The sequence below is a fragment of the Agelaius phoeniceus genome (assembly GCF_051311805.1).
Source record: "Agelaius phoeniceus isolate bAgePho1 chromosome W unlocalized genomic scaffold, bAgePho1.hap1 SUPER_W_unloc_1, whole genome shotgun sequence".
NCBI classification, from domain to species: domain Eukaryota; kingdom Metazoa; phylum Chordata; class Aves; order Passeriformes; family Icteridae; genus Agelaius; species Agelaius phoeniceus.
In genome coordinates this window covers 6,836,371-6,863,165 of record NW_027509866.1, presented here as the reverse complement: position 1 = coordinate 6,863,165, position 26,795 = coordinate 6,836,371, and the positions used below count along the sequence as shown (strand labels likewise).

At 53.4% G+C, this 26,795-nt stretch overlaps 2 protein-coding genes across 2 annotated transcripts in view; both read left to right on the top strand.

Annotated features, from left to right (window-relative positions):
- The window catches only part of LOC143692471 (uncharacterized), a 314,059-nt gene that overhangs the window by 186,335 nt on the left and 100,929 nt on the right, over nucleotides 1-26,795 (top strand). The gene's annotated exons all lie outside the window — the stretch shown is intronic.
- LOC143692408 (olfactory receptor 14J1-like) lies at nucleotides 24,132-25,001 on the top strand. The gene has a single exon (XM_077172642.1). It carries the CDS (start codon nucleotides 24,132-24,134, stop codon nucleotides 24,999-25,001), a length of 870 nt encoding a protein of 289 aa, XP_077028757.1.

The window sequence follows — 26,795 nt, the reverse complement described above, 5'->3', positions numbered from 1 at the left end:
GCCTCCTCTTCAGCAGCTCCAGCAGCCCAGGTCCCTCAGCTTCTCCTGGCAGCCCCAAAGCCCATCCTGTCAGTCCTGCAGAGCCTCTGCAGCTCCCCCTCATTGCCCAGAACAGGGAGCCCCAGAGCCAGACACAGCAGCCCAGATGTGCCCCCCTGGCCTGGGGTGCCTCTGGCAAGGGAGCAGCAGCAGGCACTGCAGGAGCCTGCAGACAATTCCTGCAGCACTTGTAGGATGATCCTGCTGCCCAAGGGACGTTCCCATGGGGCCAAGCCAGGAACTGCAATGGGGAGTGGGGCCAGAGAGGAAAGGGCAAACAGGGATGGGCTGTTTGCAGGGGAGGGAACAGGGATGGGCAATGGGAAGAAATTTGTAGCAGGAAGAGTAAAGAAAGCAAAGGTGCAGCCAAGGAAATGGTCAGGGCAGTTTGGGGGTGGCTGCCAGGCAGCCCTGGCTCCGAGCAACAGCGTCTGCAGTGGCACAGGAAACTCCCAGCTGATGGGAACAAACTTTCTGGCTGAGTGCAGAGGCCAGGACAAAGCTGAATGGTTTCCCTGGTGTCCCGCAGCCCTTGCTGGCCCCAGGGGCTGATGGCATTTGTGCTCCCTCAGGTTCATGTCCCCACAGCAACAGCATGGGGGTGCTGGCCCTGCTGTGTGCAATGCAAACAGGGGCTGCTGAGGCAGTGCTGCTGTGTCTGTGCCTGCAAGGATGGGGCACCTGTGTGAGCTGGGGGAGAGGCCAGGGCTGCAGAGGGGGGATGTTGTTGGCAGCTGCATGAGGACGCTCTGGGACGCTGCCCTGGGCTGTGCAGCGCCCTGGGCATGGATCAGCCCCTGCTCTGCTGCTCCTTCCCGTCTGCCCCAGGGCCCTTGCAGAGCCCCAGCCATGCTGTTTGCCCCCAGCCTGCCCACGGCCAGCCTGGGGCTGCTGACGGGGGTTTCTGTGCTGAGCATTGGCCTGGCCGTGTTCTTGAGAGAGCCTGGGCAAGGAGCCTGGAGCCCCCAGGGCCTGGCCTGAGTCATCAGCGCTGCCCCAGCAGTGCCCATGGCCTGTCCCTGCTGCAGCCCCGGCACTGCCACCCCCAGGGCTGTGCCCGGCCCCGAGAGCACTCAGGCCCTGCAGCAACACCAGGGCCACCAGGGCAGCGGGGCAGGGCCACGGCAGCAGCACTGGCAACACCAAGTGCTGCTGCTGCTGCTGCTGGGCACAGCTGCTGGGCCAGCACTGTACTGCCCCAGCTCTGCACACAGACATTGCTGCTGCAGCTCCAGAGAAGGCAACAAAAGGGCATCTCTGCAGAAAACTTTGCTAGGGGAGATCCTTTAGTTCCTCTAAAGCAATTGAGAGCACAACTCCGCACTGACACAGTCTGTGGCCACAGGGAAGGTGGAGGAAAACAAAATGAGAAATGGCAGAAATATTGACATTTCTTTGTTGGCAATATGAAAATACTAAAACAAAGGAAAAGAACCTCCATAATTAAATCAACAAGAAGGATCAAAGATAACTTTTTTTACAAGTGATTTGCAGAAATTGGCCAGCTGTTTAATGGTTCTGAAAGCATCGAGTCATCAGTGTCCACACTGCAGCCTTGAGCTCCTGGTTCCTCAGGCTGTAGATGAGGGGGTTAAGTGTTGGAGGCACCACTGAGTACAGAACTGACAGGGCAAGATCCATGGATGGGAAGGACATGGACGGGGGCTTCAGGTAGGAAAATGCGGCAGTGCTGATGAACAGGGAGACCACAGCCAGGTGAGGGAGGCAGGTGGAAAAGGCTTTGTGCCGTCCCTGCTCAGAGGGGATCCTCAGCACAGCCCTGAAGATCTGCACATAGGAGAAAACAATGAACACAAAACAACACAATGATAAACTGCTAGTAACCACAAGAAGTCCAAGTTCCATTAGATAGGATTTGGAGCAGGAGAGCTTGAGGATCTGTGGGATTTCACAGAAGAACTGGCCCAGAACATTGACATGGCACAGGGGCAGGGAAAATGTATTGGCCGTGAGTAGCAGAGCATTGAGAAAGGCACTGGCCCAGGCAGCTGCTGCCATGTGGGCACAAGCTCTGCTGCCCAGGAGGGTCCCGTAGTGCAGGGGTTTGCAGATGGACACGTAGCGGTCGTAGCACATGATGGTCAGGAGGCAAAGCTCTGTTGCAAGAAAGAAGAGTAGTAGAAATAGCTGTGCAGCACATCCTGTGTAGGAGATGTTCCTGGTGTTCCAGAGGGAATTGTGCATAGCTTTGGGGACAGTGGTGCAGATGGAGCCCAGGTCAGCGAGGGCCAGGTTGAGCAGGAAGAAGAACATGGGCGTGTGCAGGTGGTGGCCGCAGGCTACGGCGCTGATGATGAGGCCGTTGCCCAGGAGGGCAGCCAGGGAGATGCCCAGCAAGAGGCAGAAGTGCAGGAGCTGCAGCTGCCGCGTGTCTGCCAATGCCAGCAGGAGGAAGTGCCTGGTGGAGCTGCTGTTCGACATTTGCTGTGGTGTCTTGGCATGGGGATCTGTAAAAAATGTAATCATGGAATAGCTGGGTGTGGAGAGGACTTGAAATATCCCAGCACAGCCTGGGGGCACTTTCCCCCCACTGCCTGCCCAGGGCTCTGCTGCCTGGAGCTGTCCCTGCCAGCAGCTGCTTCCCTGTGCCCAGGGCTGGGCCCTGCCAGTGCTGCCAGAGCCCAGCCCAGCCCTGGGGGCTCAGCTCTGCCCTGCAGAGCCCTCCCAGCTCAGGCACTGCCCAGGGTTGCTCTGGCTCTGCAGGCTCTGATGGCAGCGACAGAGCAACCCTGAGGAGGCTGAAAGAGCAACTCTGATGCTGCCTGTGAGGGGCCCTGTACTGATTTTTGTCACTGCCTGGTTTATTAACATCTAAAAGATTTCTTGTTTTCTCAACTTGACCTGAGAGATGAGGATTCATGTGGAATTTCGCATCCAGGCAACACAGAGCAGTAGATTAAAAAAGCAGAATGTTCCCTTTCATGCAGCCCCTGCCTTGCTGTGCTCCCTGTATAATCTACTTGGAAATATTTCGCAGTTCAATGCCATGCTGGGAGCAGTCCTGAACAATGCAGCATCCTCCCCATACAAGGAGAACACTTCCAAGCCTCACCAGCTGTCTCCCCCCACCCAGATCTTGTTCCCCAGTGCTGGGAGCAGCTGCCAGGGCTGGCTGAGAGCTGTCCCTGGCAGGCAGCAGAGTCCCTGCCCCAGCACAGCGCCCTGGGCTGCAGGACCCTGCTCTGCAGCACAGCCCTGGGCACCCCTGGCTGCTCTGCACAAGAGACAAGCAGAGAATGTACTCACAGGCTCTGCAGGCATTGGGATGTTCCAGCTTGAGGAGATGGCTCCAGGAGCTGCAGCTGCATTGTCCTGCAGCCAGAGGTTCCTGTGCCAAGGGCTGGCAGTGATTGTGCCCCAGGCACTTCTCAGCCCCTTCCCAGCCCTGACTGATTGAAGCTCTCTGTGCCTCTGTGCTGTGCCCACGCTGGCTGCAGGCAGTGCCCCAGCCGTGCTGGGCTGGCACAAGAGCTGCTCATCAAGAGAAATGTGCTTTTGAAGCTCTTCTTGGTGAGCAGGAGCTGCCTCTGTGCCAGGAGCCCAGCCCAGCTCAGCAGCACAGACACAGCACAAGGACTTTAATCAGCCTCTGGGGCTTTGTGCTCAGGCCCTGAACATCAGTCCCTGAGAGGGAGCTGAAGAAACCTCTCCAGAACTCCGAGGCAGAATCCAACTCCAAAGTTTCTTGGACTTTTAATGGGTCCCAGAGAGGGACACGACTGAGCAAGTGTCCCCAGGCAGAGCAGAGAACTGCAGGCAGTGATGACAGGTGGGGACAGAGAGAAGCCAAGTCTTGGTGCCCTGGGGCACAGCAGGGTCTGTGCCAGCAAGGGCTGGGAGGAGACACCTTGTCCTGAGGCCCTGGGGCCTCCTGGCACAGCCCCAGCCAGGCTGGGCACTGTCAGCCCCTTGTGCTGCCCTCAGCATCCCCCCCTAGCCCACATCCCAGTGGCCTCAAGGATCTGCTGCAAGGAGTCCCTGGGGAGCCTTGCTCAGCAATGGCCCTGGGGGCTCCTTCATGCTCCCTGCAGGGACTGCAGCTTTTTCAAAGGACTTTGGCTTTGGCTTTTGCCTTGGAGTCTCTGAGAGGTTTGTGCAATCATGGCCTCCAATTATCTGCTGTAATTAGTCCCTGGAGAGGCTTTGTCAGTAACAACACTCACTGGGGCTCATTAATGCTTCAGGGTACTTCAGTTATTTGAAGGTACTTGGTGTTTCCCTTTTGATACAGACTCTGTGAGAGGTTTGTGCAATCATGGCCCCAGTTATCTGCTTTAATGAATCCCAGGAGAGCTTTGTACTGACACTCAGTGGGGCTCATTAATGCCTTGAGATACTCAAGGTTTTTAAGGTACTTTATGGATTTAAGGATACTTTTAGGTACTTTTAAAGATTTTCCTTCCCACACTGAGTCTCTGAGAGGTTTTTGTGCCATCCTGGCCTCCAGTTCTCTCCTCCAAGGACTCCATGAGGAGCCTGTGTTGGGTATCTTCCCCCTTTCTGGTTTACAACAAAGATGGAATTGAAAGAATTTTCTAAGACTTTCTAAAAACATCCAAACAAACATGCGACAATTAACAATACAAGAACAACAACTAAGAGAATTCATAGCCCTGTTTTAGCTAGACATCATCCAACCCTTTAGTCCCTTGGATTGGAAGAGTTTATTGAACTAGTCTTTTTTTTCCACTTGAAGCTTCTTGCACCCTTCCTTCAGTACCTGAATGCTCTTGTGGATTGACTCGCTGTGGCTGGAGAGGTTCATGCAGCACATGCCCTCAGAGTCTACACAGCCATGCCCATGTGCCCAGAGTAAAATCTCTATCGCTGTTCTGCAAGGTGGCGTGTCTGATGGTCTCTGTGTCTGAGAGCAGCCACTCAATGTGAGGGAGGCAGCATTGGTTTGCTTACTTAACAGGCACCCAGGATGGTCTGATTGCCCTAAAGCTTTAGCTGCAGCCACCCAAGGTAGTCCAAATTGGGGGTGCTAGCATCCAATACCTGGATTAATGCTTTCAAAGCCATCTCTTTGATATCATCCAATACTTCTCTGGAGATACCTGCTGCTTGATCATCTGGCAGGCTGTGCTGTCCTTCTCCAGCTAGATGGTTCGTTGTCAGTTCTGCCCTTGCCTCATTATTAGGACAGTCTTCTATTAATTCATTTAGTAAATGTTTCCATCCCTCTTCCCACAGGGTGTATTCTATAGGTGACAACAACATGGTCATAATATATTTTAAACCATAGGGGGTTAAGACATGTGCTGTAAACATGTCCCTCATTAGGCCATTAAAACAAGGTAAGTCCTTCCTCTTGTCTTTAGCTGCCCTACACAGATCCTTGATTTCCCCGCAAATCAGTGGCTGATACCTGGGATTCTGCCCCCTTCTTTCATAACATATGGGGGCAACACGAGTTTCGAGACAATTTGCCAGTCTCCTTCCTTAACTGCTTCTTTCCAGATCCTTTCCTAAGGATCTTCAGGGGCTGAGGGGCGAGGTGGCTCTGGGGAATCCAAACTTTCTTCCTGGGAGGAAGAATAACTTGGAGCAGAAACATTTGGATTAGAAATAGTGTGACAGTTGGGCTTAGTATCTTTGATCATGGGGTTATATTGTTGGTGGAGGGTGAGGCAGAGGGCACTGTCATTTTGTCAGGTGTTGGGGAGGAAGGCCTTGATCTAGGATGGCGGACTTCTGGGGTGGAGCTCTGGAGGCATGGCCCAGGGTGGAGGTGGAATGATTGACAGTGGGGGCGTGACCTGCAGTTGTGGGGGTGGAGTCTGGAGGTTCATTCAGGGCGGAAGAGAAGGTTGTGGTAGCAGGAAGTGGAGGAGCCAAGATGGAGGGAGGATGGTCGGGCTCCCGAGCCACATTCAGGCTCCTTCTGTCTTGAGTCTCCAGGGCATGATGCTCCAAGACTGCGTGGCCATTGCCATCTTGGACCATCGTGGAAGGTCTGAGAAAGGCAGGTTTGAGGGGAGATCCCCAGTTAGGAGTGACCAATGGATTGAGTTTTCAACCCACTGCTTGCTGGTCAAGGATGGTGTGGAAGATGGGGAGCATGCCAGGTGCAATGGGGTCCATTTTGATTGAACGGCTGTACAGTTTAACTCTCACTGAGTCCCAAAATTCAGTGGTATGGATTTCATCAGCAGAGGCGTCTGGAAAATTTCTAATGATCCACCTCATGATTGGTTTTTATTCGTTCTTTGAAGATATTGTGTCATGATGAGTGAGAAGAAAGCATCCATATACATTCCTTTGTACTTTGGACATCTGGGTGCCCATTTTTCTCTTTATCTGCCTCATGGGGAAGAGCCACCAGAACACCCCTAATCAGTTATGAGATGTGGGTGCATATTGTAAAAACACGGTGGCAAAATGGGCAATAAATGTCTTGCATTTCCCCAAACCCACCTGCAATCCTATGCAGGTGAAACCGTCATTGTCCCTGACGATCCTGGCCAAGGTCCCTTGAAGCAACGATGAATCCACTGGACCTGGCACAATCCAAAATCCCAGGGAGCCCTGGCCTATCCATCAGCTAACCCCAGCTAACGTGACTGACACAGGGAGCCCTGCGTGTCATGGTCGCTGTTCGGGCGCCAAAGGTCACAATGAGGGTGGCTGTGACAAACCTCTCTGGTTCCCTGACTTCAGGGCAAGGTTGGGGAAAATGAAAAGGAGCAGGATCAATGGAGTTGTTTAAAAGGAACTTTAATAACAGGGTGAAAAACAATAAACATGGAGAAGTCGAGAACAGTATGAGGGGCAGGATCCAAAGACCCAAGACAAAGGGGAGCAACAACATGTACACCTGGGGGTAGAACACTCTAGAACAATAACCCTATAGGGGAAACAAGTAACCATTAGGGGAGGAGAACTTGGACAAGTTAGCATAACAACACTAAAGGCTTTTTGGAGAACTTTCAAGCTCACTTTAATTTAAACAAATGATTCCCAGGGCTTGAAACTCATGCCCAATTCTTTCAGAGTAAACTCTGGCTGACTCTGAGTTACAGCTGGGCTAACTCCCACACCGCTGCTTTGCTCTGGCCCCTTGGGACCCTGCGGCCCAACAGAGCCACAGGGATGTCCTGGGTTCCACGAGGCCCCACAGTGTCACAATGGTCCCTTGGATCCATGGTGCTCTGCAGTGTCACAATGGCCCCTTCATTTCTCAAGGCTCCCAAGTGTCACATTGGTCTCCATAGGAAGGAAACCACGGAGCCCCCATGTTTCAGGAGCTGATGAATGGCAACCACCAGAGGCCAAGGCAAGCCTGACCTGTCTGTCCTGGCAGGTTTGCTCGGAGCAACCAATGGATATTTGAAATTATGAATGTGGAGTCCTAATTTAAAACATTTGTGCCTGGAGAAGAGGGATGGGGTTTTTTTTTCATACAAAGAAAAGCAGAGAGCCCGTTCCAGTGTTTGGAAAATAGGTGAGTGCAGCCCCTCAGGAATCAAAGACCAGCCAGACTTGTCTGTCCTGGAAATTTTTGTCTGAGAGCAATCCTTTAATACACAGAAATTTGGAGGTGGAATCCTAATTTTGGCCATGGATGCCTGGAAAAAATGGACAGTTCTTTTCCATAAAAAGAAAAGCCCAGAGCCCCAGTGTTTCAGGGGCAGATGGGAGTGGCCTTCCACATTCCAAGGTCAGCCAGACCTGTCCGGTGACCCCTGGGAGGCCAAGGCAGCCACACCTGTTTCATGTTCCCTTGGTTCCACAGGGCCCTGCAGTGCCACAATGGTTTTCTTGCTCCCATGAGGCCCTAAGGTGTCATAATGGCCCCTTGGTTACACAGGTCCTTAAGGATCTTCATGGTCTCCATGGTTCCACAAGGCCCCATAGAGTCATGATGCTCTATTGGTTCCATGAAGCCTGGCTCTGTCCAATGGCCCCTTGGTTCCATTGGGGCCCAGTAGTGCAACAATGATTCCCTTGGTTCCACAAGTTCCCAGAGTGTCACAATGGCCCCTCCCTTCCATGAGGCCCTGCAGGGTCAGAATGGTCTCCATGATTCCATGGGGCCTTGCAATGCCACAATGCTCTCCATGGATCCATGGTGCCCTGCAGGGTCACAACGGCCCTTTGGCTCCACGAGGCCCTGAAATGCAGCAATGGCCTCTTGGTTCCACAAAGCCCTGCTGCTTCACACTGGCCCCTTGGGACCATGTGGCCCAAAAGGGCCACAAAGATGTCCTTGGTTCCACGAGGCCCCACAGTGTCACAGTGGCCCCTTGGATCCATGGTACCCTGCAGGGTCACAGTGTTCCCCTTGGTTCCACAAGTTCCTACAGTGTCACAGGTTCCACAAGGGCCTGCAGTGTCACCATGGCCCATTGGTTCCACAATGCTCTGCAGTGTCACAATGGTCTCCATAGGAAGGAAACAAGTGAGCCCCAGTGGTGCAGGGGCAGATGAGAGGCAGCCACCAGAGGCCAAGGCTGGCCAGACTTGACTGTTTGGGCAGATTTTGTTTGGGAGAAACCCTTGGATATAGGGAATTTTAGATGCAGGATCCCAATTTTGGCCATGGGTGCCTAGACAAGAAAGACAGTTCTTTCCCATAGGAATAAAAGCACAGAGCCCCAGTGCTTCACGGTCAGATGGGAAGTGGCCCTTGACATGCCAAATTCAGTGGGACCTGTCAGACAGCCCCCAGGAGGCCAAGCCAGGCAGACCTGTTCCATGTTCCGTTGATTTCATGGGTGCCCACACTGTCACAGTATTCTCCTTGATTCCATGAGGTCTGGCAATGTCACAATGGCTTCTTGGTTTCAGGAGCCCCAACAGAGTCACAAGGGTCCATTGGCCCCACACAGCCCCGCTGTCAAACAATGGCTCCTTGTTTCTATTTTAAATCAATCACAATCAAACCACAGTTTGATCATTGATCCTTGCTTCCATAGGGCCCATGATTTGCACAATGGTCTCCTTGAGTCCATGATTCCTGGATTGCACAGTCTCACCATCGTTTCCTTGGACCTGCATTGTCACAACTGAGCCATGGCTCCATGAGGTTCCGTAGTGTCACCGTGGTCGCTGTCAGAGGCTGGATGAGATCCATGTCCCGAGACACCTTGGGATGCTCGGAATGCCCGTGTGGGGCCAGGGCCGGGTCAGGCCTTGGTTTGTGGTGGGACAGAGCCCTGCCCCCAGCCCTGGCCTGGCAGAGCTGTCAATCACACAGCAGGGGCGGTGCTAACCCAGCTCTGATTGGCTGAGCTGTCAATCAATCAATCACACACCAGCAGCTGGTGCTACCCTGGCTCTGATTGGACAAGCAACTGGCAGTCCCACCCCAGGGGCGGGGCCATGAAGGCCCAGGGGGTTAAAAGCCGGAGCACAAGGCCAGCCCAGGGTCTGGATCCTGCCTTCTCCTGGGGTTCTTCTGTTGGTGATGCTGGAACCTGAGCAGTTGGTGCCCATGTGCGTGTCTTTCTACGGATCTTCTGTCTTTCTCTTGTTCCCTATTTCTTCTCCTTCTAATCCTAGTTACCTGGAGCATTTTTGGGACACTTAACATGTCAAGGGTTGAAGAATTTTAGGTTAAATGTGTGGGAATCCAGGGCACAGGGAATATTTCTCTGTCTGCTCTGAGGAGTCCTGTCCCCCAGAGAAACACTGCCTTTAACCTTCACCCATGGAGAGGACTTCCAGGACTTTGAGACCAATTAGAATTTACCAAAGTGTGAAATAGATCAGAGGGTAGTATTGTATTTCACTAGGGTGAGAAATTTAGGTTTTGGGATTTTTAGTATGGTGTAGATAGGAAGCAAGATGGAGGAATTTGGGTGTAGTCCCTGTCTTCTTCATCTACTCCCTTTCCTGCAGTGTTTGTGGCAAAGGGTCACTGGTCAAGGAAAGCACAGTGCAGAGGTTATGTGGACAGTCAAGGGATGAGTTACTAGTAGATAAGTAGAAATAATGTCCATTTTAAGAGATAATTGGATGAGACAACTTTTACAGACCTTGAAACTGTACATTTTGGGGCCATTTTGAGGAGTTTTTCCAATGTGCTGAGCTTGGTGTGGACAGAAATGCAAAACTTTAGATAAGATAACCATTAACAAGAAGCTGAAGACCAATAAAGTTCCATGTGTGTCCTTTTACCTGGCACAGAACTGCTACAGAGGGTTTCCCCCATCCAGGGAGCCCCCAGAAAGGCCCAACATAAAACAAACCTCAGTGACTGGTGCGCTGACAATGTTTGTAATAAGTTGGCTTTCTTCCATAAAGTTGTTCACTGAAGGGTGTTGTCTTAATTGGCCAATCATGTGAAATGTGTCTATTAAATGACCAATGAGGTCCAACCGTAGCAAACCAAGATATAAAAGAAGAGGATTGAAAAAACAGGTGACTTTTAGCCCTTAGCCTTCTGATCTGAGTCTGTGTCATCTCTGATTCAGTGGTCACATTTGGGGATCTGTGGGGGCTATTGGGGATCCTTTCTGCACCTCGTGACCCAACAGGAGCTTCTCTAATAAACGTTGCCTGAAGCTCCCACTGTGCCCATGACAGGAACCCCTGTGAGTGTCTGGGCCATCCCGGCTCTTTGGCAGCCTGGGCACTCCTGGGATGTCACCGTGGAGCCCCCGTGAGTGCCTGGGACAGATCGGTGCCTTTGCAGCCCAAGGTGCCCTGGGATGTCACCATGGAATGGCTGTGACTGCCTCTGACCACAGGGCTCTTTACCATCCCCAGAGAGCCCTGGGAGGTCTCCATGGAGCCCCTGTCTCTGCCTGTGACATTCCAGCTCTGGAACAGCCTGGAGACTCTTGGGAAGTCCCCATGGAACCCCTCTGAGCGCCTGTGACAAATCTGATCCTTAGCAGGCAACCATCACCAGGCCCCTGTTGCTATGGTCAATATCTAGGGCAACCATCACTGGCCCTCTGTTGCTATGGTCAGTTTCCATGGCAACCATCACCAGACCCCTGTTGCTATGCTCAGTCCCTTGGCAGCTCCATGGAGACCCCATGCCAGGGGTGGTTGCCATGGACACCAGCTCAGGCCTGCAGCCAGAGCCCGTTGCCATGGCAACCATTGGCAGCCCCATCCCCAGGCTGATGGGATCCCAGAAGCACAGAATTGGCTGAGCTGGGAGGGACCCATCAGGATCCTCCAGTCCAACTGCTGGCCCTGCACAGGACACCCCAACAATGCCAGCCTGGGCCTGGCAGCACTGGCCAAACGCTGCTGCAGCTAAGAGAGCCCTGGAGCTGGGAGCCTTCCCTGGGGAGCCTGGCCAGGGCCCCAGCAGCCTCTGGGCAAAAACCTTTTCCTGACATCCGACCTGAGCCTGCCCCGCCTCAGCTGCAGCCACTCCCTCCACTCCTGTCCCTGGGCACCAGAGGGAAGAGGGTCCCACAGCCCCAGCCAGGGACCCGCTCCCAAGGCTGCTGCCATGGCCACTAGGGCTGCCACCAGCTGGGATGCTCGGTTTCCACGGGCCGGGCTTCAGCAATGGGATTCCCCAATTTCCTGCTCCCGCTAAAACCGCGCTGCCCTCGCTGCTGTCCCACCTCCCATGGAAAGCACAAAAGGCAAAGATCCTGGGCTAGGACAAGAACATTTATTGGAACAGCAACAGCTCCTGGCAATGACCTGAGGTGGGAGTGAATGTAATGACAGGGCCATGGCCAGACACTCACGTTCCTCCATCCCACATCATGTCATTGGCAGGGGCAGGAAAAGGTGCAGCTGACTTCCTAGCATGGATCACAGGGAACATGGATCACCAGGGCTCTTCCCAATGTGGGTTCTCCCATGGGGAATGAAGCTGGAGTGGTGCATGAAGCTGTTCCTGCAATCAAGGCATTTGCAGGCCTTTCCTTACTGGTGCCTCCGTTGGTGTTTTGCCAAATGAAAGCTGCTGGTGAAGCTCTTCCCACACTGGGGACACTCGTAGGGCCTCTCCCCAGTGTGGATGCGCCGGTGGTTGAGGAGGGTGGAGTTGTGCTTGAAGCCCTTCCCGCAGTCAGGGCAAAGGAAGGGCCTCTCCTTGGTGTGAATCTGCTGGTGTTGGAGGAGATGGAAGTTGGTGTGAAACCTCTCCTGACAATTGGGACACTCGTAGGGCCTCTCCCCAGTGTGGATGCGCCGGTGCCTGATGAGGTGGGATTTCTGCTTGAAGCCCTTCCCACAGTCAGGGCAGCGGAAGGGCCTCTCCTCTGAGTGAATTCGCTCATGCAGGTGGAGACTGGAGCTGGTCTGAAACCTCTTCCCACACTGGGGACACTCGTAGGGCCTCTCCCCAGTGTGGATGCGTTTGTGGATGATGAGGGCAGAGCTGCAGCTGAAGCCCTTCCCACACTCCCCACACTCGTAGGGCCATTCCCCAGTGTGGATCATCTGGTGGCTGATCAGGGTGCTGCTCTGCCTGAAGCTCTTCCCACACTCCAAGCATTTGTGGGGCTTCTCCCCATCATGAAGCTGCTCATGGACCACCAGCTCTGAGCTCTGGCTGAAGCTCTGTCCACCTTCCTGGCTCAGGGTGGGTCTTTCCTCCTCAGAGCACCCTTGGCTGGGTTTTGAGCCCCTTCCCCTGTGGATCTCTGGGACTTGTCCTGCACGTTGGAATTCTGCACTGTGGAGCCATTTAAAATGGCCTCTTCCACGAGGTTCTGCTGTGGGGATTTTTCCTCCCTGGTCTCCATCCTCAGCTTCTTCCCTGGGGGAGGAGGGACAAGGAGAGGATGGGATTTGCCTCTGTGCCAGAGGGAAGGGGAAGGAGATCCCCCCAGTGCATCCCCAGCAGGATGGGGTTGGCAGCAGGGTTGTCCTGCAGCCGGGGGCCGTGCTGGGCTGGGAGATGGAGCAGGAGAGAGGGGGAAAGGGGCATTGACTTCCTCCTCACCTGCCTGGGTATCCCAGGGCTCCTTCCTCTTCCTCACAGCCTCCTCCTCCATCCAATCAAGACTTGGGAATGGGAAATCCTGTTCTGGGAACCAAACAAAAGGTGTGCACATTGTCGTCTTTTCTGGTTTGAAGGCAAACCTGGGGGAGAGTCTAAGCCACAATTACAATTTAATAAGAAAATGAAGATCAAGGCAATGATACAGAAACACTGCCCTAAACTGACAGAGTCAGGATATAACCTGACACACTGCTGGTCAGGCTGGTGTCAGCAGTCCCATTAAATGGTGGCTGCAGTCCTGTGGGAGTGATGAACGTGATTCTGTCAGAGCAGTGATCCTGTAGAAGGGTCTGGTCTTCCTCTGAAGGTCCAGTGGTGGTTCTGGAGCTCTTGTCCTCTGGGAATCCAGTAGGCAAGCTGCTCCTGGTGTTGAGAGCCTCAGCTTATATGCAGGTAGGAATGCTTGGATCCTCCCCCTGGGCGGAGCATCCCACAATGGGATGATGGAATTTTATCAGTCCTGCAGTGACACTCAATGGCCCATTCCCAGAAGATCTCTCCCCTGGAGGGCGTGATCAGGGCTGAGTCATGGAAGAGATCAAGAACACTGCCCCACCTGTTTATAGCAGTTGATGAAGATGGGCATTGAAAACATGCATTTGGTTCCATCTTACACTGCAGCCTGAAACAGTGGGGGAATCCCTGCTCAGGGGGTGAACACCACCCCCCTTACCCAAACTGGCTCAGGTGTAAAACCCCCACCTCGGGAAGGCCACATACACACAGGGGACAATGTCACACTTGCCCTGCCCCAGGGGAGGTCTCTGTCCCTGTCACTCTGTGGCTGTCCCCCCTTTTCTCTTTCACAGGCTGGGAGGCTTTTCGAAATGTGAGAATAATTTTTCTCTTTGTCCCTGTCACCTTTGTGACAACTACACAGAGCTTTCCCTTCCTTTTCATAATCTGTGTTGGGCCAAATTTCCACATTTCTTCTTATCAGAATGTGCCAGCAGCTGAGCTGGAGCTTTCAGGCACCAATGAGACTTGGAATTGCCACAGAATTGTTTGTACTGTCAGTTTATTTAAGTTTGGGATTTGTTGCATTTCCATCACAAGTGACTTGTGGGAAGAGCAAATTCAAGGCATTTTATGTAGGGTAAAGTTTTTTTTTCTGACAAGAAACAGCTTTATTTTGTCCAGTGCCCAGGGGATGCTCAAGGGGTCTCTGTGCCTCTCGCCCTGGGGGATGCTTGGGAGGAGCTTGGGGGGGTCGTCCCTGTCTCTGTAACCCCAGGCCATTCCCCAGGGGTGTCCCTGTCCCTTTCACCCCAGATTTTCCCCCCTCTCTTTCCTGTGGGAGGATGAAGCCCAGCTGCCCTTTTCTTTTGGTGCCTCCTCCTCTCCTCAGCTGAGGATGTCAAACTCCCCAGGAGCAGGAAAATCCCCATTCCCTGTTTGCTTGTGGCTGCAGCCTGGAACATCCACCCAGAATGAAGGACTTTCTGACAGCCCTGCTGAATGACACTGGGAGGAGGTTTGTGAGAAGGGGAAGAAATTGTATTTTGATAGGAAATAAATATGCAAAATTATTTCTTTCTCTCATATTCATTTTCAGTCAGTTCCATTGTGTTTTCAGAGTGCCACCTTCTCAGCTGATTGTCTTTGTGTCCCCCTTTCTCTCCTGCCTCTCTTTGCCTGCTCTGTTTCTCTCTCAGTGTCTCCCTTGACCCAGGGCAGCTCCCACCAAAGACCCTGCCCTGATTTAATTCCCAATCCAGGAGCTACAAGAACCATGGGTGAAGTTATGAAGGCTGGCAGTGAAATGTCACTGTAAGATCTCGCTCCACCCGGCTTTTGGCTCCTTCTTAAGAGCTTTGCTTTCCAGGGCAGGAACATCTTTTCCTGGCTGGGAACTGGAATTCCAGCCCCTGGCAGTGTGTGCCATGGATCCCAGAGGGGCATTCCCGAGGCTTCCAGGGTGCTGCTCCTGCCGTGCCTCCCAAGGAGCTGTGCAGGGCCAGGGGACAAGGGCCAGCAGCTCTGTGGGCTCCCAGAGCACACGGCAAAGGTGGCTTTCCGACATTTTCCATCACATTCCCAGCTGGAAGTAGAGGAAAGAAGGAAAGCGAGTCACTGACCGAATCCTGGAACGACTGCGGTGGAAGGGACCCTGCCCATGGGTTACGATTTCGCGAGGGAGTGACGCCTCTGCCCCAGGGAAGGTGCGAATGAGAGCGTGGGAACGCAACCTGTGGATCTGCTCGAACTTGGATTGAACTGAACAAGAAATGGGAGGAGAGAGGGAGAGAAAGAAATCGGGAAGAGATCTCAGAGAAAGAAAGAAATAGGAAAGAGGTCTTAGAGGGGGAGAAAGAAAGAGGAAAAAGGCTCCGGCCCGGACTCCGCAGCTCCCGGGGCCACCCGCAGGGCTCAGCGCCTTTCACAATTCCAGCCAATCAGAGGACGCGCTGAACAATTTCCAGCCAACCAGAGCTTTTCTCGCCGATGACTCACCGGTTGCCAGGCGGACCCGCAGAGCCCAGCGGCCCCGGAGCGGAGTTTGGGGCTCGGGCCGGGGGCACGGATCCGCCCCGGGGGGGTCCCCGAGCCCCCTGCCCAGCCCTGGGGCCGATCGGGGGCTCCCCCACCCAGCAGCCGGGGCTGCGGGGCCGCGGGGCAGAGGGGTGGGAAAGGGGGGTCCGGGCTGGCAGCGGAGGAAATGCGGGAGGAAGAGGAGGGAGAGGAGGAGCAGGAGCGGGAGCGGGAGAATCCCGGCGCTCGCAGCGCCCGCACGCTGAGCCTGCAGCAGCCCCTGCCCCGGGAGCATCGCCCCCAGCCCGAGCCGCAGGTGAGGGCGAGGCCGAGCTCGCCCCGGCTCCAGCCAGGGGTCTCCGGGAGGATTTTTTTGGAGCGTGTTCGGAGCCGGCAGATCCCGGACTCGAGCCCCGGGTATCTCCGGGCTCCCTAAGAGGAGCTTTTTCGGGGGCAGAGGAGCCGCGATCGCCCCTCGGGAGGGTCCCGGGGGGTCCACGTGGGGATGGCCCGGTACCGACGGGGCGGGACATTGGTTTTGGGGATCCCCGTGAGAGCCGGGGCTGTGGAACGGGGGACCCCCGGGGCGGGGAGAGGGGAAGGGGCGATACCGGAGCTGGGGCACCCCCGGCAGCCCGGAGATGAGGCGGGGACGGGACCCCCTGACCCTGACAGGGGCGCGTCCTGGGGTGACTTCTTGATGCTCGTGCCCCATCGGTCCCTTTAGCCCAGAAATGAGTTCTGCACCTTTAAGGCTGGTTCTGAGAGCCAAGGGGAGGAGGAAGAAGCTGCAGTTTGTTTTCAGACACTGCTCTCACTCCTCCACATTCCGGCTCCTGGATGGACAGAGAGCAGGACAGAGCTCTCCTTTGCTTTTAGTTAGTTTTTAGCTCTCTGAGGCAGAGAAGTTCCCTGAACTGTTCTTTTTCTTTTTCTCTGGAGCTGTTTAAACCTGCTCTGGACTGAACACCCAGAACACCACCGGCAGCTCCCACCTGTGGCCCACCGCGCTGAGCCTGGGCCGTGGCATTTCCAATACAGGCAGGACTGATAAGGGACTGATAAGAGACTGAGTCAGCCAAGCCACAGCCCAAGGAAGGACTTTGGGAGTTTGTCACGTATTTTCCAGCAGCAGGAGGTTTTATTGCTTAATATTGTTCAATTTTTGTGCTGGTGAATGCTTTGCCTGTTCAATAAAGTGGGTTTTTTTCAGTTTTCTCCAAGGAAATATTTTCCCGAACTGGCTGAGGGTGGGGCTGCTGAATCTGCATTCCAGAGGAAATTCCTTTTGGAGGTTTTCAACCAAATTTGCCCTAAAGCAGGACAGGGTGGTGGGAAGAGGGGGGAACCCCAAGTGGCTGGATTGAGGGGAGGCTGGAGAGAGGGACCTTGGGACCCCAAAATCCGCCGGCATCCCTTAGCAGGACCCTGGAGAGGGGGGATCCCCAGGACCCATGGGATCCCCAGCAGCCCAGAGACAGGGGACCACCAGAACCCCAGAGGGATGAGACTGGAAATGGGAAACTCCTGGTGGCGCTTTTTTTATACAATCTTGATTTTTGGAGGTTATTATGGACATCAGGTGACTTCTAGAGATGGACTCGGGCAAGAGGAATCCCCAACCAAAAGCATTCACATCTTGTTTTTCCCCAATCCATGATTTTCCCCAAAACCTTCCCACAGTGACATCCCCTCCTGTCCTGCTCTGGGTGAGCTCAGTCCCAAACCTGACCCTGATCCTGGTCTCAATCTCGCTCCACGTTTAGACACACTCACAGTTCTGAATTTAATCTCATCCTAGTCCCAGACTCATCTAGCCCCAGACCCAATCCCAACCCCAGCCCTAAAGCCAATCCCATGTCTAGCCTTAACCCCAATCCCAGCTCTAATCCAAATCTCAGCCCCAACTCCAAGCCCAGCCCCAATTCCAGGCCCTTCCTAAATCTTCAGCCCCAACCCAAATCCCAGGTTCAGCCCTTCTGGGGCTTTGGGGGTGTCTCTGTCCCTGTGCCCCCGATGATGTTTGGGTGGGGTCCCAGCAGGGCTGAGAGGGACAGAGACCCCCCCGGCCTCCCCAGGGGTGAGAAGGTGGCAGAGCCCCCCCAGCCCCGAGCAGCCTCAGCGGTGAGAGGGACACAGAGCCCCTGGTGCCCAGCCCTGCACAGGCATTGCCTGAGGCCAGAGGGATGGAGACCCCCCGAGCATCCCCCAGGGCCAGGGGACAGAGAGCCCCGAGCATCCCCTGGGCTGAGAGGGACAGAGACAGCCCCGAGCACCCCCTGGCACAGGGGAGAGAGGGAGGGAGACCCCCCAGGCATTCCCTGGGTGAGAATGATGGAGACCCCTGGGGAATGGCCTGGGGTGACAGGGACAGGGACACCCCTGGGGAATGGCCTGGGGTGACAGGGACAGGGAGACCCCTGGGAAATGGCCTGGGGTGACAGGGACAGGGACAACCCCCCCAAGCCCCTCCCAAGCATCCCCCAGGGCAAGAGGCACAGAGACCCCTTTAGCATCCCCTGGGCATTGGAAAAAATCAACTTGGCAGAAATCAAACTTAGCTCTGCATAAATCACTTTGATGAATATTTGATTTTCCCACAAGTCACATGTGATGAAAACACAAAGAAATCCCAAACATGAATAAACTGACAATAGAAGCAATCTGTGGCAGTTCCTGGTTTTATCCGTTCCTGCACAGCTCCAGCTCAGCTTCTGGCAGCTTCCAATAAAAGAAAAGTAGAAATTCAGCCAAATACTGATTATGAAAAGGAAGGAGAAGCTCTGTGTAGCTGTCACAAAGGTGACAGGGACAAAGAGACAAATTATTTCTACATTTGGCAAAGCCCCCAAGCCTGGGAATTCAGAAGTAATTTGGGAATTTTGCTGCTTGAGCTGGGCTTCTTGTGGGACTTTCAGCAGCAACAGGGGGCTGGTGATGGTTGCCATGGAAACTGACTGTAGCAACAGGGGCTGGTGATGGTTGCCATGGAAACTGACCATAGCAACAGGGGGCTGGTGATGGTTGCCATGGAAACTGACCATAGCAACAGGGGGCTGGGGATGGTTTCCATGGAAACTGACCATAGCAACAGGGGGCTGGGGATGGTTGCCATGGAAACTGACCATAGCAACAGCGGGCTGGTGATGGTTGCCTGCTAAGGATCAGATTTGTCACAGTCACTCAGAGGGGTTCCATGGGGACTTTCCAAGAGTCTCCAGGCTGTTCCAGAGCTGGAATGTCACAGGCAGAGCCAGGGGCTCCATGGAGACCTCCGAGGGGTTTCTGGGATGGTAAAGAGCCCTGTGGTCAGAGGCAGTCACAGCCATTCCATGGTGACATCCCAGGGCACCTTGGGCTGCAAAGGCACCCATCTGTCACAGGCACTCACGGGGGCTCCACGGTGACATCCCAGGAGTCCCCAGGCTGCCAAAGAGCCGGGATGTCCCAGACACTCACAGGGGTTCCTGTCATGGGCACAGTGGGAGCTTCAGGCAAAGTTTATTAGAGAAGCTCCTGTTGGGTCACGAGGTGCAGAAAGGATCCCCAATAGCCCCCAGAGATCCCCAAATGTCACCACTGAATCAGAGATGACACAGACTCAGATCAGAAGGCTAAGGGCTAAAAGCCACCTGTTCCTTCAATCCCCTTCTTTTATATCTTGGTTTTCTACAGGTGGATCCCATTGGTCATTTAATCAACACATTTCACATGATTGGCCAATTAAGACAACACCCTTCAGTAAACAACTTTATGAAAAAATGCCAACTTATTACAAACATTGTCAGCACACCATTTATTGATGTTTGTTTAACATTGGACCTTTCTGGGGGCTCCCTGGGTGGAGGAAATCCTCCTGCTGCAGTTCTGTGCCAGCTATAAGGACACGCACAAGACTTTTTCAGTCTTCAGCTTCTTGTTTTTTCTTATCTAAAGTTTTGCATTGCTGTCCACACCAGGCTCAGCGTGCTGGAAAAGCACCACAAAATGGTCCCAAAATGTACGGTTTCAAGGTTTTTTAAAGTTGTCTCTTGCAATTAATTCTTAAAATGTACATTATTTCTACCTATTAACCAATAACTCATCCCTTGACTGTCCACATAACCTCTGCACTGTTCTTTCCTTGACCAATCACCCTGTGCCACAAACACTGCAGAAAATGGAGCAGATGAAGAAATAGAAGACAGGGACTACACCACAATTCCTGCATCTTTCTTCCCATCTACACCATACTAAAAATCCCAAAACCTAAATTTCTCACCCAAGTGACATGCTATACTACTCTCTATTATCTATTTTTTAGTTTGGTAAATTTTAATCGGTCTCAAAGTCCTGGAAGTCCTCTCCATTGGTGAAGGTTAAAGGCAGTGTTTCTCTGGGGGTCAGGATCCCTCAGAGCAGACAGAGAAATATTCCCTGTGCCCTGGATTCCCACACATTTAACCTAAAATTCTTCAACCCTTGACATGTTAAGTGTCCCAAAAATGCTCCAGGTAACTAGGATTAGAAGGAGAAGAAATAGGGAACAAGAGAAAGACAGAAGATCCGTAGAAAGACACGCACATGGGCACCAACTGCTCAGGTTCCAGCATCACCAACAGAGGAACCCCAGCAGAAGGCAGGATCCACACCCTGGGCTGGCCTCGTGCTCCGGCTTTTAACCCCCTGGGCCTTCATGGCCCCGCCCCTGGGGTGGGACTGCCAGTTGCTCGTCCAATCAGAGCCAGGGTAGCACCAGCTGCTGGTGTGTGATTGATTGATTGACAGCTCAGCCAATCAGAGCTGGGTTAGCACCGCCCCTGCTGTGTGATTGACAGCTCTGCCAGGCCAGGGCTGGGGGCGGGGCTCTGTCCCACCACAAACCAAGGCCTGACCCGGCCCTGGCCCCACACGGGCATTCCGAGCATCCCAAGGTGTCTCGGGACATGGATCTCATCCAGCCTCTGACAGCGACCACGGTGACACTACGGAACCTCATGGAGCCATGGGTCAGTTGTGACAATGGAGATCCAAGGAAACGATGGTGAGACTGTGGAATCCAGGAATCATGGAATCAAGGAGACCATTGTGCAAATCATGGGCCCTATGGAAGCAAGGGTCAATGATCAAACATTGGGGCCCATAGAAACAAGGAGCCATTGTGACACAGCGGGGCCGCATGGAGCCACGGGAACCCTGTGATTCTGTTGGCTCTCATGAAACCAAGAAGCCGTTGTGACATTGCCAGACCTCATTGAAACAAGGATTACACTGTCACAGTGTGGGCACCCATGAAATCAAGGGGACAAGGGACACGTCTGCCTGGCTTGGCCTCCTGGGGGCTGTCTGACAGGTCTCACTGAATTTGACATGTCAAGGGCAACTTTCCATCTGACCATGAAGCACTGGGGCTCTGTGCTTTTATTTCTATGGAAAAGAACTGTCTTTCTTGTCTAGGCACCCATGGCCAAAATTGGGATTCTGTGTCTAAAATTCTCTATATCCAAGGGTTTCTCCCAAACAAAATCTGCCCAAACAGTCAAGTCTGGCCAGCCTTGGCCTCTGGTGGCTGCCTCTCATCTGCCCCTGTACCACTGGGGCTCACTTGTTTCCTTCCTATGGAGACCACTCTGACACTGCGGGGCATTGTGGAATCTGTGGGACTCTTTCCTGCAGTCAAGGATCTGTGTAGGGCAGCTAAAGACCATAGGAAGGACTTACCTTGTTTTAATGGCCTAATGAGGGCCATGTTAACAGCACATGTGTTAACCCCCTATGATTTAAAATATAATATGACCATGTTGTTGTCACCTACAGAGTACACGCTGTGGAAAGGGGGATGGAAGTGTTTACTAAATCAATTAATAGCAGACTATGCTAATAATGAGGCAAGGGTGGAATTGACAATCAACCATCGAGCTGGAGAAGGACAACACAGCCTACCAGATGATCAAGCAGCAGGTATCCCCAGAGAAGTATTGGATGATATCAAAGAGATGGCTTTGAAAGCTTTGATCCAGGTATTGGATGGTAGCACCCCCAATTTGGACTACCTTGGGTGGTTGCAGCTAAAGCTTTAGGGCAATCAGACCATCCTGGGTGCCTGTTGAGTAAGCAAACCAATGCTGCCTCCCTCACATTGAGTGGCTGCTCTCAGACACAGAGACCATCAGACACGCCACCTTGCAGAACAGCGATAGAGTTTTTCCTCTGGGCACATGGGCATGGCTGTGTAGACTCTGAGGGCATGTGCTGCATGAACCTCTCCAGCCACAGCGAGTCAATCCACAAGAGCATTCAGGTACTGAAGGAAGGGTTCAAGAAGCTTCAAGTGGAAAACAAAGACTGGTTCAATAAACTCTTCCAATCCATGGGACTAAAGGGTTTGATGATGTCTAGCTAAAACAGGACTATTAATTCTCTTAGTGGTTGTTGGTGTATTGTTAATTGTCCCATGCTTGCTTGGATGCTTTTAGAAAGTCTTACAAAATTCTTTCAATTCCATCTTTGTTGTAAAACAGAAAGGGGGAAGATACCCAAAACAGGATCCTCATGGACTCCTTGGAGGAGAGAATTGGAGGCCAGGATGGCACAAAAACCTCTCAGAGACTCAGGGTGGGAAGGAAAATTCTTTAAAGTACCTAAAAGTATCCGTAAATCCATAAAGTACCTTAAAAACCATTAGTATCTCAAGGCATTAGTGAGCACCACTGAGTGTCAGTACAAAGCTCTCAAGGGACTCATTAAAACACATAATTGGGGCCATGATTGCACAAACCTCTCATAGAGACTGGATCAAAAGGGAAACACCAAGTACCTTCAAATAACTGAAGTACCCTGAAGCATTAATGAGCCCCACTGAGTGTTGTTACTGACAAAGCCTCTCCAGGGACTAATTACAGCAGATAATTGGAGGCCATGATTGCACAAACCTCTCAGAGACTCCAAGGCAGAAGCCAAAGCCAAAGTCCTTTGAAAAACCTGCAGTCCCTGCAGGGAGCATGAAGGAGCCACCAGGGCCATTGCTGAGCAAGGCTCCCCAGGGACTCCTTGCAGCAGATCCTTGAGGCCACTGGGATGTGGGCTAGGGGGGGATGCTGAGGGCAGCACAAGGGGCTGACAGTGCCCAGCCTGGCTGGGGCTGTGCCAGGAGGCCCCAGGGCCTCAGGACAAGGTGTCTCCTCCCAGCCCTTGCTGGCACAGACCCTGCTGTGGCCCAGGGCACCAAGACTTGGCTTCTCTTTGTCCCCACCTGTCATCACTGCCTGCAGTTCTCTGCTCTGCCTGGGGCCTTGGGACACTTGCTCAGTCGTGTCCCTCAGTGGGACCCATTAAAATCCAAGAAACTTTGGAGTTGGATTCTGCCTTGGAGTTCTGCAGAGGATTCTTCAGCGGCCTCTCAGGGACTGATGTCCAGGGCCTGAGCACAAAGCCCCAGAGGCTGATTAAAGTCCTTGTGCTGTGTCTGTGCTGCTGAGCTGGGCTGGGCTCCTGGCACAGAGGCAGCTCCTGGTCACCAAGAAGAGCTTCAAAAGCACATTTCTCTGGATGAGCAGCTCTTGTGCCAGCCCAGCAGGGCTGGGGCACTGCCTGCAGCCAGCCCGGGCACAGCCCAGAGGCACAGAGAGCTTCAATCAGTCAGGGCTGGGAAGGGGCTGAGAAGTGCCTGGGGCACAATCACTGCCAGCCCTTGGCACAGGAACCTCTGGCTGCAGGACAATGCAGCTGCAGCTCCTGGAGCCATCTCCTCAAGGTCGAACATCCCAATGCCTGCAGAGCCTGTGAGTACAACTCTGAGTATTTCTGGTGCAGGGGAGGTGAAATGCTCATGAAGCTCTGACATGCTGAGGGGTTCTGATCAGTCACAGAATATTTCCAAGACAAGGATTTTGATAAAAATGAGGAAATTTCCAACGACTTTCTATTCTGTTTCCAACTGTATGAAAAATGTGGGGAAGAAGGGAGGGGGGGGGTGGGGCAGTAAAAATATTAAAAGGATGATAATGAATTATTAATCATTAATTTTGACAAGTGCCTGAGACATCCAGACTGTTACTTTTAGTGATCAGGAGGTTCACAGGAGATCCCTAATGTGCTTCCAGCCCTTCTGCCCATGGACAGCAGCAGCATCACCTTTGCTGGAGCCATCAGGCTCAGTCTGAGCTGTCCTTTCTCCAAGCTGCAAACAGAACCTGCCCCCAGCCAGTGCCCTGCAAACAGGCAGGGTTCTGTAGGGCCAAGGAGAGTGCACAGAGATTTGGGGTCTGTGAGTGCTGGCAGGGAGAGATCAGGCACAGGGAAACACCTGGAGGAAGGAAATCTCCAGGAAGCAAAGAGAGGATCAGGAAATGAGGCAAAGTAAAAGCAACAAATGCTGTGGCAGGGAGAGTTTAGAGATGCCCACAGGAGCCCCTGCAGTGCAGCCCCTCCCTCTGAACAAGCCCCCTCCCTCCTGTTCCCCCAGCCAAGCCTCTGCCCTCAGCCTGAGAGTTTCTGATATCTAAGAATAGAAGAAGAGACATAGGGGGAGCTTAAAAAGAACACCCTAGAACTCTTAAACACCAAAGGCTGTCTGTGTGTTCCAGGGGAGGGTGTATGAGAAATGGCTTTGATTTTGATTACAGGAATCTCCTCTAACTCTTCAATGTCCTTTTCTCCATGAACAGGTGCCCATGTGCAGCCCCAGCAAATGTCCAACAGCAGCTCCATCAGGCACTTCCTCCTGCTGGCATTGGCAGACACGCGGCAGCTGCAGCTCCTGCACTTCTGCCTCTTGCTGGGCATCTCCCTGGCTGCCCTCCTGGGCAACGGCCTCATCATCAGCGCCGTAGCCTGCGGCCACCACCTGCACACGCCCATGTTCTTCTTCCTGCTCAACCTGGCCCTCGCTGACCTGGGCTCCATCTGCACCACTGTCCCCAAAGCCATGCACAATTCCCTCTGGGACACCAGCAACATCTCCTACACAGCATGTGCTGCCCAAGTATTTCTTCTAATCTTCTTCCTTGGATCAGAGTATTTCCTCCTGACCGTGATGTGCTACGACCGCTACGTGTCCATCTGCAAACCCCTGCACTACGGGACCCTCCTGGGCAGCAGAGCTTGTGCCCACATGGCAGCAGCTGCCTGGGCCAGTGCCTTTCTCTATTCACTGCTGCACACGGCCAATACATTTTCCCTGCCCCTGTGCCATGGCAATGCCCTGGGCCAGTTCTTCTGTGAAATTCCACAGATCCTCAAGCTCTCCTGCTCCAAATCCCAGCTCAGGGAAGTGGGGCTCATTGCTGTCAGTGTGTCTTTGGTATTTGGCTGTTTTGTGCTCATTGTTTTCTCCTATGTGCAGATCTTCAGGGCTGTGCTGAGGATCCCCTCTGAGCAGGGACGGCACAAAGCCTTTTCCACCTGCCTCCCTCACCTGGCCATGCTCTCCCTGTTCCTCAGCACTGCCACATTTTCTGACCTGAAACCCCACTCCATGTCCTCCCCATCCCTGGATCTGGCCCTGTCAGTTCTGTACTCGGTGGTGCCTCCAGCCCTGAACCCCTCATCTACAGCCTGAGGAACCAGGAGCTCAAGGCTGCAGTGTGCACACTGATGACTGGATGGTTTCAGAAACATTAAACTGCTGGCCAATTTCTGCAAATCACTTGTAATAAAAGTTTTCTTTGATGTTTCTTGTTGGTTTGGTTATAGGGTATTTTTTCCTTTGTTTTAGTTATTCATATTGTCCAGAAAAAAAAGCAACTGTTTGTACCATTTTTCATTTGATTTCTCTCCACCTTCCCTGTAGCCAGAGACTGTGTCAATGAGGGGTTGTGCTCTTGGTGGCTTTAAATGAACTAAAGGAACTCCCAGCAGAGTTTTCTGCAGAGATGCCCTTTAGTTTCCTTCTCTGGAGCTGCAGCAGCAATGTCTGTGTGCAGAGCTGGGGCAGATTAGTGCTGGCACAGCAGCTCCTGTGGTCACACCATTCCTGCTCCTGCTGGCCACACCATTCCTGAGCCAGGCCAGGAGCCATTGGCCTTCTTGCCCACCTGGGCACACTGCTGCCTCATGTCCAGCCTGCTGTCCATCAGTCCCTGCAGGTCCCTTTCTGCCTGGCTGCTCTCCAGCCACTCTGTCCCCAGCCTGTAGCACTGGGGCCAAATATCAGGGCTTGGCACTTGGACTTGTTAAACCTCACCTTGTTGGATTCATCAGTCTCACAATGTCCTCCTTGTTTCCACAAGGCCACACAGTGTCACAGCATTATTCCAGATCCCTTGAGGCCCCATCGTGTCACAGTGGCCCCTTGGTTACACAGGATCCTGCAGTGTCACAATGTCCCCTTGGTGCCATGAGGCCCTGCAGTGTCAGAACGGCCCCTTAGTCCCACTGGGCCCTGCAGTCTCCCAATGGTCCCCTTGGTTTTGCAGTGTCAAAATGGTGAAACCCCTTGGTTACGCAAGGCCCTGCAGTGTCACAATGGCCTCTGTGGTTCCACGAGGGCCCAGAGTGTCACGGGGCACTCCCTGGGTCCATTTGGCCCCACAGCACCACCATGGACCCCTGGTTCTGTGGGGCTGCACGGTGTCACCATGGTCCTCTTAGTTCCACGAGGCCCTGCAGTGTCACAATGGCCCCAGCGTGTCCCAATCATCAGAGAATGACAGAATCAAATAGGCTGGAAAAGACCTTTGGGATCATCAAGTCCAACCAATGCCCTAATACTGCCTTGTCACCCAGACCATGCCACTGAGTGCCACTGGAGAGGGACAGTGACTCTGCCACCTCCCCCCTGGCCAGCCCATTCCAGTTCCCACTCACCCTTTCTGTGAAGAACTCCTTCCTATTGTCCAGCCTGAGCCTCCCCTGGTGCAGCTTAAGGCTGGGTCTTCTTGTCCTGCCCTCCAGCAGATCCACACTCACACCCAGCTTGGTGCTATCTGCAATTTGTGAATGCTGGACTCGATCCCCTCACCCAGACCATCAGTGAAGATATTAAACAGGACTGGGCCCAGCACAGATCCCTGGGGACAGCACCAGTGCCTGGACACCAGCTGGGTGCAGCACCATCCCCACCACTCTCTGGGCCCAGCCTCCAGCCAGCTCTTAAATCTCCCAGCCAGGAGGGAACCTGCCCAAGCCGTGGGCTGCAGCTTTTCCAGGGAATGCTGTCAGAGACAGAGTCAAAGGCTCTGCTGGAGTCCAGGCACACAACATCCACAGCCTTTCCCCCATCCACAGGTGGGTCACCTGGGCATAAAAGGAGACCAGGTTGGTCAGGCAGGACCTGCCAGCCCTAAATCCACGCTGGCTGGCTCTGGTCCCTGGGCCATCCTGTGGGTGCCCTGTGATGGCACTCAAGGTGATC